This window comes from Neoarius graeffei, chromosome 17, assembly GCF_027579695.1.
Source record: "Neoarius graeffei isolate fNeoGra1 chromosome 17, fNeoGra1.pri, whole genome shotgun sequence".
NCBI classification, from domain to species: Eukaryota; Metazoa; Chordata; class Actinopteri; order Siluriformes; family Ariidae; genus Neoarius; species Neoarius graeffei.
The window spans coordinates 26832773-26845521 of NC_083585.1; the positions used below are offsets into that span (position 1 = coordinate 26832773).

Consider the following 12749-nt stretch of genomic DNA (forward strand, 5'->3'; position numbering starts at 1 on the left):
AGCCTAGATATTGTACAGTGTTGGTCAGTGCACAAGTAGTTCCGGCAGGTTTCCTGGGGTCTGCAAAGTAACACGTTTTTCTTCTCAAAACAGCTCGTGTTCGAATGAGTGATTTATTAGCATAACAAAACCCTTGTAGTCCAAAAAGTCACACCTTGTAATTGCTTGGGGCTACTTTCTCTCAATAGCGATCAGTGCGCGCTGTCACTGTTAACAGTTGTGTGCGAGCTAGCCAACAACTTTCATTAGTTGTTCGACAGTGTTTAGCGGCAGCAAATTGCTTTCCTCCTCAGTATACAAGTGCGCTTCCATGGCAGGGAAAAAGAAACTACCACTGCTGCCTATGTAGTGCCCTATTTATACAAATAGGAGTCATTCAGGATTCAGCCATGACACGGAGCAAAAACATGGCTGAATCCTGAATGACTCCTATTTGTATAAATAGGGCACTACATAGGCAGCAGTGGTAGTTTCTTTTTCCCTGCCATGGAAGCGCACTTGTATACTGAGGAGGAAAGCAATTTGCTGCCGCTAAACACTGTCGAACAACTAATGAAAGTTGTTGGCTAGCTCGCACACAACTGTTGACAGTGACAGCGCGCACTGATCGCTATTGAGAGAAAGTAGCCCCAAGCAATTACCAGGTGTGACTTTTTGGACTACAAGGGTTTTGTTATGCTAATAAATCACTCATTCGAACACGAGCTGTTTTGAGAAGAAAAACGTGTTACTTTGCAGACCCCAGGAAACCTGCCGGAACTACTTGTGCACTGACCAACACTGTACAATATCTAGGCTCACAGAACACTGTCGGGGGTAAGTCAGTGTGGATGCACGACACTGCTGACGGGGATACCATATAGATTCATGTCAAAAATCCCGAACTATCCCTTTAAATGAATTCAATCAAAAATTTAGGACCAATAGATCAAGACTCTGGGCAAGCACGGTGGTGTAGTGGTTAGCACTGTCACCTCACAGCAAGAAGGTTCTGGGTTCGAGCCCAGCGGCCGACAGGGGCCTTTCTGTGTGGAGTTGGCATGTTCTCCCCGTGTCTGTGTGGGTTTCCTCCAGGTGCGCCAGTCCCCCCCTCCCCTCCACAGTCCAAAGACATGCAGGTTAGGCTAATTGGTGGCTCTAAATTGACCGTGAATGGTAGCTTGTCTCTGTGTGTCAGCCCTGCGATGATCTGGCGACTTGTCCAGGGTGTACCCCACCTCTCGCCCATAGTCAGCTGGGATAGGCTCCAGCTTGCCTGCGACCCTGCACAGGATAAGCGGCTACAGATAACGGATGGAGATCGAGACTCTAGAGATATACCGTAGGTCTATAGAAAACCTAGGTCATTAAATGTTAACATTAACGTGTTTGACTTGACCTAATCAAACACTAAAATCCCGAACTAATACGATCTATTATCAGTATGTTAGACCTAGTCGAGGCTAACTGCAACCATTTAATTTTTAAATAGGTCTAACATTATTAGTCTATATTTGGCCAAGATCTCATTTTAGCCGATTGCACATCTGTAAATCTTTAATTTTTTGCACCAATATTAATTAAAAGTAACAATCCCAATGCACTTGTTGATTTATGCAAAGTACAGACATATGGACAAAGCTAAATGTATTCAATCAACACGGACAACTCCGCACTAATGAATCTTTCATCATCTTTCAAACCTTTCCTTTAAATTAGTTGAATGTATTTAAAAATTTTGCCCAACTCGACTGATTATTTGAATGTGGAAACATGTCGGTGGACTTATCAAAGCTGTGTCTCTGATGTAACGTCAGCATGGTGAGAAAACCAATAGTGCCATCGAAAAACAACACGTACACCAATCAGTGTACACTCTATGGCACGTGTGTGTGTGTGTATATTTATTTTTATTATTAACACACACACACACACACACACAACCAAATTAAAAATCATGAAATGCTTCAATTTGATGACTTAATTTTAATCCAGCCATTGGGGGTGCATAAGCATACTCTTGGTGCCAGTCCCAAGCCTGGATAAATTGGAGCGGGTTGTGTCAGGAAGGGCATCCGGCATAAAACTGTGCCAAATCTAACATGTGGATTGAAAAGAGAAATGCCATACCGGATCGGTCGGGGCCCGGGTTAACAACGGCCGCCTCCGGTACTTTTGGCCAACAAGGTGCCGGTGGAAAGTATGCTACTCTTGTGCCAAAATGGAGAAGGAAAAAGAGAGGGGGGAGGAGTGTTAGGAGACAGCATGAAAGATGGAAGGAAAGGAGCTTAGAATTGAGGGTAGAACACTGGCAGAGCGAGAGAGTTAGCAGGCATGATGGAAAGAAGGAAATTGGACATTGTGTGTGCAGGAGACGAGGTGGAAAGGAAGCAAGGCCAAGAATATTGGAGGTGGATGCATTGGATGGAAAGAGAAATGGTGTTGGTATTGTTTTGAGGGACAAATTGTTCAACAGTGTGATTGATGTGAAAAGGGTGTCAGATAGAGTGATAGGCATGAAGTTGGAGATTCAAGGAGTGGTAATCAATGTTGTGTGCGCGTACGCCCTATAGGTTGGATGTAAGAATGAGGAGAAAGTGTCTTTCTGGGAAAAGATGGATGAAGTGGTAGAAAGTATACTGAGGGAGGAGCGCGTGCTGATAGCAGCAGATTTCAACAGACATGTTGGCGAGGGAAACAGAGGAGATGAGGATGTGATGAGCAGATATGGTGAGAGAGAGAGAGAGAGAGAGAGAGAGAGAAAGAAATGTGGAAGGGCAAATGGTGGCTGATTTTTCAAAGAGGATGAATTTGGCAATAGTCAGTACATACTTTGAGAAGAAAGAGCAGCACAGGGTGACATTTAAAGGCCAATTTATGCCGACAACACAGTCCTCGCAGATAGTGTCTGCATAGCCCCCCCGCCTTCGCAGACGCTCTGCGCGCACCTCCCAAAAACTGCGACCACCGCAGAAGCCTCGCAGACAGTGTCGCAGACAAGAGGGCTCCGATTGGCCCACTCTACATCCGCTGTACACGCACTTCCGCTTCCCTACTTTCCCGGTTTGTTTTGTTTTCACGACCGCCATTTTTAAAAACACGAGCGAAGATGGAGCAGCATGAAGAGCGGTTGATCGAGGAAGTGAGGAAGTACGTACATCTATACGACTCCAGTTCTAGTCATTATAAGTAACCGGAGGATAAACACTCCACTAACCACACCCACCAACTACTCCTAGCGATTTCGCGACTTCGCGCCCCCTTGCGTTGTGGCGGTGAATAACATCGCGCACGCCTATTACTCCCCGCTCAACGATAAATTACAACTGTCTGCGAAAAGCTATCTGCGAAAGCCTTGTCGCCAGAGCATGCACAGGCCCTTAGAGTGGAGGAAGATGTACACAGATGGACTACATACACTGCAGAAGGGGTAACCTGAAGGAGATTGGAGACTGTAAAGTGATGGCAGGGGAGAGTGTAGCTAGACAACATCGAGTAGCCGTGTGCAGGATGAGCTTGAAAAAGAGGAAAGTGTGAAATAGTGGAGCCGAAGATTAAGTGGTGGAAACTAAAAGGAGGTTGATCATCAGGAGTTTAGGGAAGAAATGAGACGAGCATTGAGTGGTCATGGAAGTCTGCCAGAAGATTGTGATCTTATTAAACAATCTCGTTAGGAGATGGACGAAGTGAGGCAAGAGTCACCATGGAACATGATGTTTGTGGATGATATTGTGATATGTGATGAAAGTGGAAAGGAGGTTGAGTTGGGTTTGGAGAGATGGAGGTATGCATTGGAACGAAGAGGAATGAAGGTGAGCCGTAGCAAAACAGAATACATGTGCATCAGTGAGAATGGGGATGAGAGTGTAGTGAAGGATAGAGCAGTTGGAGAAGGATTTCGGGAGTCGTTCGTGATAGGAAAGTCCCAGGAAAAGTGAAAGGTAAGATGTATAAGACAGTAGCGAGATCAGCTGTGATGTATGGATTGGAGACCGTACCCTTAACGAAGAGACAGGAGCAGTGTATGACCTTTAGGCCAAAAAGTTGCAAGCCATTTGGGCACTCAACTTTAAAAAAGTTAAGTGCCTGGCAGAAAGCTTAAGTGCCTGAAATGTAGCAGGGGCATGCCCCCCCAGAAAAAAATTTAAAAATTAGAGCCTATTTAGTGCAATTTGGTGACACCTGGAGTTAAAAATTTAATGTATACTTTTAACTATTTTTTACCTCCGCCAAGGTGGTTATGTTTTCGGTAGCGTTGGTTTGTCTGTTAGCAACATTACGGAAAAAGTTATGAACGGATTGCTCTAACATTTTTTCCAGAGGTGTGACTGGGCACAAGTAACAATCCGTTAAATTTTGGTGGTGATCCGGATCACCTTCTGGATCCCGGATTTTTTTTTAAAGGATTCTTGGCGGAGGTCTGCGCTCTCCGAGTGCTTTTCTAGTTTAATATATTTTTCTAGCTCCAGAAAAAAACTATATAAAAATGAACAAAATGTATATAGCAACCAGATTCTGAGCTCTTCAGCTCAGTACACTCCAGCAGTAAATAAAATTCATCAATTACATAATTAGTAATAATTTGGGTTGAAGGAATTTTTCTCCACATGAAAGCTAGCATTCACATAATCTGTCATTTTGTTTTTTGGAAAACTGTAGATACTTCGGGGGGGGGGGGGGGGGGGGGGGGGGGTGTTCTACCTGCAGACTTTGCAGAACATTCCACTCTTCTTGTCATGCAGTAACCAGGGAAATTCTTGCACTCAAGCATCCTTAAAGCTTCTCTCTCTCTCTCTCTCTCTCTCGTCTCTTCATATTCCTTCTTTTTTTGCTTCCTCTCCTCAGATTTCCTCCTAAGTTTTGCAGGAGGGGGGTTTATTTCTGAATTTAACCACCTCTGCAAGGAGGACATTTTGTATCATGTGACTCAGCCCCTTCTAACAGCGCATTTGATTGGCTGTATTCAATCAAACTGCTCCTAATAAAACGAGGTCGGCCAGCAAAACAACGTGCTCATCTTTTGATGATGTAGTACGCATAGTACACATATATCACGCGTATCCTAGGTCACTCATTGATTTGATGGCCTTGGATCTAGGCTTTATGTCGGCGGGTAATGTGACGCTAAATGCTGGGTTTTGATTGGCTACAATTATATACTTCCTGTCCAACTAACCAATCAGAAGAGGGCAACCCCCAGTTTTTATTAATAAGGTTGGGATTCCGGGGTGGCACGGTGGTGTAGTGGTTAGCGCTGTCGCCTCACAGCAAGAAGGTCTGGGTTCGAGCCCCGTGGCCGGCGAGGGCCTTTCTGCGTGGAGTTTGCATGTTCTCCCCGTGTCCGCGTGGGTTTCCTCCGGGTGCTCCGGTTTCCCCCACAGTCCAAAGACATGCAGGTTAGGTTAACTGGTGACTCTAAATTGACCGTAGGTGTGAATGCGAGTGTGAATGGTTGTCTGTGTCTATGTGTCAGCCCTGTGATGACCTGGCGACTTGTCCAGGGTGTACCCCGCCTTTCGCCCGTAGTCAGCTGGGATAGGCTCCAGCTTGCCTGCGACCCTATAGAACAGGATAAAGCGGCTACAGATAATGAGATGAGATGAATGAGGTTGGGATTCCCCTGGTCAACGTGCCTCACACCCGGAAGCGATGTTTAGGCACCGGTGTCTTCACCCGGTCCTTTTTCGCTCCGATTTCTGACTGTTTAACGCATATTTCATATATCAATTAGTTTATTAGGAATAATTTTGATGAAAATTTGTCTCAAAAAGTTGGTGGCCAGACGGGCACCCATCTATAAAAAAATTCCGTGCCCGCCCAAAATGTTACGTGCTGCGGGCACGCGGGAAAATCGGACCCTGGACAGGAGGCAAAGTTGGAGGTGGCGGAGTTGAGGTTTAAGGTTTGCGATGGGAGTGACGAGGTTGGACAGGATAAGGAACGAGCACATCAGAGGGACAGCACATGTGGAGAGCTTGGGAATGATGAGACGAGAGATGCAGAGCATGTGGGAAGGAGAATGTTGAGGATGGAGCTGCCAGGCACACGAAAATGAAGAAGGCCAAAGAGGAGATACATGGATGTGAGGAGAGAGGACATGAAAGTGGCAGGTGTGGTAGAGAAGGATGCGGAAGACAGGGAGCAATGGAGACGAAAGACCTGCTGTGGCGACCCCAATCAGGAGCAGCCAAAAGAAGAAGAAATGCTTCGATTTCAACATAATTACTGCTTTACACCAAACTTGTAATGCTGCCATAAAAAAAACCACACCTGCAATACAAGTTAGCTCCTGTTACCCATTACAACAGCTATAATTCCCTGTTTCAGCTTTACTCTTTTCTCAATCAATCACAGTTTTTTTATGAAACATTATGTTAAGAAACCACGAAACACAAACACTGTCCTTAAAATATTTCTGTTGTAGAAACTACTGAACTGATTTATGGGAGTTTGAGTCACTTCACAGTTGAGTAACATGACCGCTTTCAGGCACGACTCCAGATACCCATCTCACTCTAGTAAGTGTGAGGGACCACGATGACTCAAAGTCATGCACGATTTCTTTTGAGTGCATTTCAGTTTAGGATTTCTGTTTAAAGTAATTTTGCTGAACCGTTCTTGTCCCTTTCTCTTATGACCTGCGAGAGATGATGATAATAATAATAATAATAAAAATTTACTGTCACTGTAGTTATACAATGAAAATTCCTTTGATAGCACTCAGAAAACAGCAGCAGTAAAAAGAATATAAATAAAATACATGTGCGCACGCACACGTGCAGTGTAAGCAGATATTGCACAGATTGTAATAATTGCATTTACAGTCCTGAATGTAAAGTGATCAGTATGTTAGCAGCAACTTGGGGGTGTATGTATGCATGTGTGAGGAAGAAGCTGTTCCTCCCCAGAGCTGGAGTCTCCATTACACCCCCCTATATTATAATAATAATAATAATGCTTACAAAACATTTTGACAAAGATACTGGATGCTATTCTTCAGTTCAGTGAGACGTACAGGATGATCTTCGCTTACCGAATGTGGTCCATCTATGACTTTGACAATGTCTTTTACATGGATGTTGTTCTGCTCAGAGTCCAGGGCGACAGCAAAGCGATTGTCCTTCCGTCTATTCACTGCCTGGTGCCGCACCGTTAGCACCTTACCATGCATGTTAAGTACCTGGGAACGCGGAAGGTCCACAGATCACAGGACGAGAATCAAAGCACCATACAGACTTTCACACACTTACAGATGTGATCTGAATGATATGTGAGAACTCATGGGGAAGAGCCCCTCAGGTGATTGGACAGCTACTACCTGGAAGGTCTCTCTCTCCAGCCGAACAATGACGCCCACAGTTTGTGGATCTAGCTGTACCAGCTCCCCCCATTCATGCTGTCCTCCTGCATCCACCCCAGATGCAGTCTCTGAGCATAGCTGCAAGTCCCGAGGTAAGACCTTAAGCTGCAACACACAATAAGAACCAACTTGTCTTAGCAGTGAGATAAAATCATTTGATCTGATAATGTATTGAATAACAGTATAAAACTGATGGCGGCGCGTACACACGCAGCGGCTCCTCTCTGTCCCGACAGAACAGTGTTTTCGTGTTTGTTTTCTCAAACAGTGTGTATCTGTTCGTCTTTGTTGCGTCAATCAGTCTTAAGGCGCACATACTCCCATGAGTTTCTGCTCGACATCCGCAGAACTATATTCACGGATATAAATCCAGCAGACGCGGAAGTGCTGTGTGACTACGGTTTGCTCCGGAGGCCTGCTCAATCACCGACCCCACTCATGCATCCAGCCCACAGTGGAAGCACCACAGACGGAACATGCGGAAGCAGAAGAGGGGCAAGCGCGGAGGTATCCGGGCTAGGCTAGCAGCTAGCCCTCACCAGCCGGCTAGCCCGACCATCATTCTGGCCAACGTACGCTCACTGGACAACAAGCTGGATTATGTCCGCCTGCTCCGCTCATCTAAGTCTGAGTGAGTGTTGTGTCCTCATGTTTGTGGAAACATGGCTTAACGACAGCGTCCCGGACTGTGCCATTCAGCTAGCCCGGCTAACATGCTACCGGTCAGACAAAGCGCTAATCCGGGGGGGGTCGCAGTGGAGGACTGCGTTTACATCAGTTATGCCTGCTGTCGTGGTCTGCAAACACTGCTCACCACTGGTGGAGTTTATAATTATTAAGTGCTGGCCAGGGGCGGCATGGTGGTGTAGTGGTTAGCGCTGTCGCCTCACAGCAAGAAGGTCCAGGTTCGAGCCCTGTGGCCGGTGAGGGCCTTTCTGTGCGGAGTTTGCATGTTCTCCCCGTGTCCACGTGGGTGTTCCGGTTTCCCCCACAGTCCAAAGACATGCAGGTTAGGTTAACCGGTGACTCTAAATTGACCGTAGGTGTGAATGTGAGTGTGAATGTTTGTTTGTGTTTATGTGTCGGCCCTGTGGTGACCTGGCGACTTGTCCAGGGTGTACCCCGCCTTTCGCCCGTAGGTCAGCTGGGATAGACTCCAGCTTGTCTACGACCCTGTAGAACAGGATAAAGCGTCTAGAGATAACGAGACGAGATGAGAAGTGCCGGCCATTCTACCTGCCGAGGGAATTTACAGCCATATTGCTAATAGCAATATACATCCCTCCCGGCTCCAATAACAACAGGAGTGAAACACTGAATGAACTCTATCAGCACATCAGTGAGCAGCAGACAGCCCACCCAGATGCTTTTCTCATCCTGGTTGGGGATTTCAAATCATGCAAGCCCCAAGAGCGTGCTTCCAAAACTCTATGGACATATCAACTTTCCCCACATGTGGAAACAATACTCTGGACAATGTTTACACCATGCATAAAGACACCTACAAAGCCCTCCCCCTCCCCCACCTTGGGGCCTCAGATCACTCCACTTATGCTAATGCCAGCATACAGGCCACTGGTTAAAGTCACCAAACCAGCTACAAAGCAGATAATGTGTGTGGCCAGAGGGGTCTTCAGAGGCACTCCAGGACTGTTTTTTCACCACTGACTGGAGCATGTTCAGACAGGTGGCCACCTACAACACCACCACAGATCTCCAGGAGTACACGGAGACCGTCACTGCCTACACGAAGTGCATGGACGACGTTACAGTCACCAGAGCCATCTCCATTTGGGCCAATCAGAAGCCATGGCTGACAGGGGAAGTCCACAGGCTCCTGTGGGCTCGGAACGCCACCTTCAGAGCTGGGGACAAAATGGGCCTGAGGACAGCTAGGGCCAACCTGTCACGAGGCATCAGGGTGACCAAGAGACAGTATTCCAGGTACATTGCTGACTATTTCAACGAAAGCAGAGACTCCAGGAACCTGTGGCGGGGGATTCAGACCATCACAGACTACAGGCCCTCGCCACAGACCTGTGACAACTCCACGTCTCTGCTGAATCAGTTGAACAACTTCTTCGCTCGCTTTGAGGCAGACAACAGCACCACAGCACAGAAGACCCCACCACCTCCCGGCGACCAGGTGTTGACACTGTCCCCAGACAGCGTGAGGAGAGCTCTCAGGACGACAAATGCACGAAAAGCCCCGGGTCCTGATAACATTCCTGGTCGTGTCCTGAGAGACTGTGCCGAGGAGCTCACAGATGTCTTTACAGACATCAACATCTCACTGAGCCAGGCTGTTGTCCCCACGTGCCTCAAAGCCACCACCATCATCCCAGTCCCGAAGAAGCTGTCTCCCTCCTGCTTCAATGACTACCGCCCTGTCGCACGCACTCCCATCCTCATGAAGTGCTTCGAGCGGCTAGTCATGTGGCATATTCAAGTCTGCCCTCCCCCCCGCCCTGAACCCTTTCCAGTTTGCATATCAGTCCAACCGTTCGACCGATGACACCATCTCCACTGCCCTCCACTCAGCTCTCACCCACCTGGAGACAAAAGACTCGTATGTCAGAATGCTGTTCATAGACTTCAGCTCAGCATTCAACACAATCATTCCTCAGCAGCTCATTCATAAACTGGACCAGCTGGGACTCAACACCTCCCTGTGCAACTGGCTGCTGGACTTCCTGACGAGGAGACCACAGGCTGTACGGGTCGGCAGCAACTCCTCCAGCACCATCACACTGAACACAGGGGCCCCCCCAAGGATGTGTGCTGAGCCCCCTCCTCTTCACTCTGCTGACCCACGACTGCACACCAACATCCAACTCTAATCTCTTCATCAAGTTTGCGGATGACACGACTGTGGTGGGTCTCATCAACAATGGCGATGAGACAATCTACAGGAGTGAGGTGAGCCGCTTGGCCTTGTGGTGCAAGGACAACAATCTCCGCCTGAACGTGGAGAAGATGGAGATTGTTGTGGCCTTCAGGAGAGCGCACACCCAGCATGCTCCACTATCTATCGACAGTACTGCAGTGGAGAGGGTGAGCAGCACCAAGTTTCTGGATGTGCACATCTCTGAAGACCTGTCCTGGAGCAACACCGCATCACTGCCCAAAAAAGCCCAACAGCATCTGTACTTCCTCTGCAAACTGAGGAGAGCAAGAGTCCCGGCCCCCATCATGCACACATTCTACAGAGGCACCATCGAGAACATTCTGACCAGCTGCATCACCGTGTGGTACGGCGCCTGCACCGTGTCCTGCTGCAAGACTCTGCAGCACATCGTGAGAGCAGCTGAGAGGATCATTGGTGTCTCTCTCCCTTCTCTCACGGATATTTATAACTCCCGCCTCACCCGCAAAGCCATCAAGATTGCAGGTGACCCCACCCACCCATCTCACAGCCTCTTCAGTCTGCTGCCGTCGGGGAGGAGACTGCGGAGTCTCCGGGCCAAAACCAGCAGGCTCAAGAACAGTTTCTTTCACCAGGCAGTCAGGAGGCTCAACTCCCTCCCTGTTCTGCCCCTCCTCCCCCCCTCTGCCACAGATTCTGCTCGCACACACCCCTGCCCCCCCTTCAGCATCTGACATGTCACCCTCACAGTCCCACCCCCCCCAACACACACACTCTCTCAACGTTCATTAACACACTGAACTCAGGGACTGCACATTTCACTTTACCTCGCTCATTTGCACTATTCTGCACTACCTCACCTTAACAGCTATTAGTTTATTGTTTATACTGCTTATTTCATGTTTACCTGCTATACCTCAAGTGCCCTTGACTGTTTATTTGCACCAATTTTTGTGTGTACATATGAGTATTTAGTCTATGTCTAGTTCTTATCTAGAGTGTTTATACTGTTTATATTGTTTATTTCAATTATTCTATTTTTATTTATTGCATTGGCTGTTTGCACTGTGGGTCAGAGAGGACTGAAATTTCATCTGTGCTGCATGTCGAGCATGTATAGCATATTTGACAATAAAGTTGACTTGAAAACAATTATACATTGGTATGTCTCTGAAATCCTGTGTGATATTAAGCACAGTGACCATTGGAAAACCAAGGCTGGGCACGTTCTACAGTGCTACAAACTTAGAGGTTGGCTGTAGTTTAAAAAACACTGATGTTGTGAAGCAGCTCACCTCGTGCATTGTGAGATCAGAGAAGAGAATGACAAAGTTTTCTTCAACGCGAACTATAAGACCCGTGTCTCCTTCATAACGGCCTGCAATGACCTTCACGTGGTCACCCATACGAAAGTACTTCTTCAACTCATGAGCTGGAAACTCTAGAGGGTCCTGAAGAGAGACAAAAAAAAAAAAAAAGAAGAAGAAATATTTTTTGGAGAAGTTGTTTTCAACGTCAGAGATTTCAGCTACAGAGTGTTGAAAGTGTAATAAATAAACTGAGTGGCCCTACAACAGCAATTTTTTTTTTTAAACAAATTACTACCATTATAACTATTTTATATACTCTGAAATGAAATGGTTACTTCATTCAGATGCATACCCAAGTCAACAAATCACAGCAATATATTCAGGAGCAACATTACAGACATCAATGTGTGTGCATGTACCTTCAGATCCTCATGTCTGGGCATGATTGTTATCTTGTTACCATCGACACTAAGAATTTTCCCCTGAAGATTGATCAGCTCACCCTCACACACCTCCACATTGTCCCCAGCCTGGAGGTTGTGTTCTCGTTCCTTACCTGCCAAAATCAAACCACTTAAATAAATCTCAAAACGGCAGCTCTGGCCAACACACATTCCGAAAGTATAGCTCAGACCTGTTGTTTCAGTCACCACTTCCAGGTCAATGCCTTCAGGCTGATCCTCAAACTTCTCCAGTTCAGAAAGAGTTGGTTTAATGCCATCCGTGATCTACAGGAAAAAACAATTTAGGATAAGAGTTAACCCTAAATCAAATCGCTCATCACTTAGATAACCTAAATATAACCAGGGCTGGAATAAGCCGACTCTTACCACAGCTGACATGGCAAAGCTTTTAAACAGGAAGCCTTTGCGACTATATCGGTTGCCTTCAAATATCATAAAATCACCATCATGGCTAACTTCGCCTCCAAGTGACCTAAAGATGATAACATTCCATGTTAATAGAAATGATATTTCTCAACCAAAAAATATAAAAAAAAAAAAAAAAAAAAAAAAAATCACAGCATTAATGAGAACACCGGAACCGAGAAACGCTCTTACAGAGAGACACTTCATTCTCTCTTACCTGATCTTCTCAGCATCAAAGAGCCTTTGTGGTGGTCTCTTGAACTTTTTTCTCTTTGCAAACCAGTCTTTCTGAGAGAGTGACGAAATGGACTTTAGGTCAGAAAACTCTTTTGATCAAATGAGATACACACACGCACGCACGCGCA

The 12749-nt window shown here is 46.6% G+C and overlaps 1 protein-coding gene across 3 annotated transcripts in view; it reads right to left on the reverse strand.

Annotated features, from left to right (window-relative positions):
* The window catches only part of supt5h (SPT5 homolog, DSIF elongation factor subunit), a 73113-nt gene that overhangs the window by 36426 nt on the left and 23938 nt on the right, over positions 1 to 12749 (reverse strand). For all 3 annotated transcript variants that reach the window (XM_060943915.1, XM_060943916.1, XM_060943917.1), the window contains 7 exons: positions 12602 to 12672; positions 12346 to 12451; positions 12150 to 12243; positions 11935 to 12071; positions 11501 to 11656; positions 7298 to 7444; positions 7013 to 7159 (listed from right to left, as the gene is read on the reverse strand). In XM_060943915.1, the coding sequence (XP_060799898.1) occupies positions 7013 to 7159; positions 7298 to 7444; positions 11501 to 11656; positions 11935 to 12071; positions 12150 to 12243; positions 12346 to 12451; positions 12602 to 12672 (858 nt within the window). The remainder of the gene's footprint in view (positions 1 to 7012; positions 7160 to 7297; positions 7445 to 11500; positions 11657 to 11934; positions 12072 to 12149; positions 12244 to 12345; positions 12452 to 12601; positions 12673 to 12749) is intronic.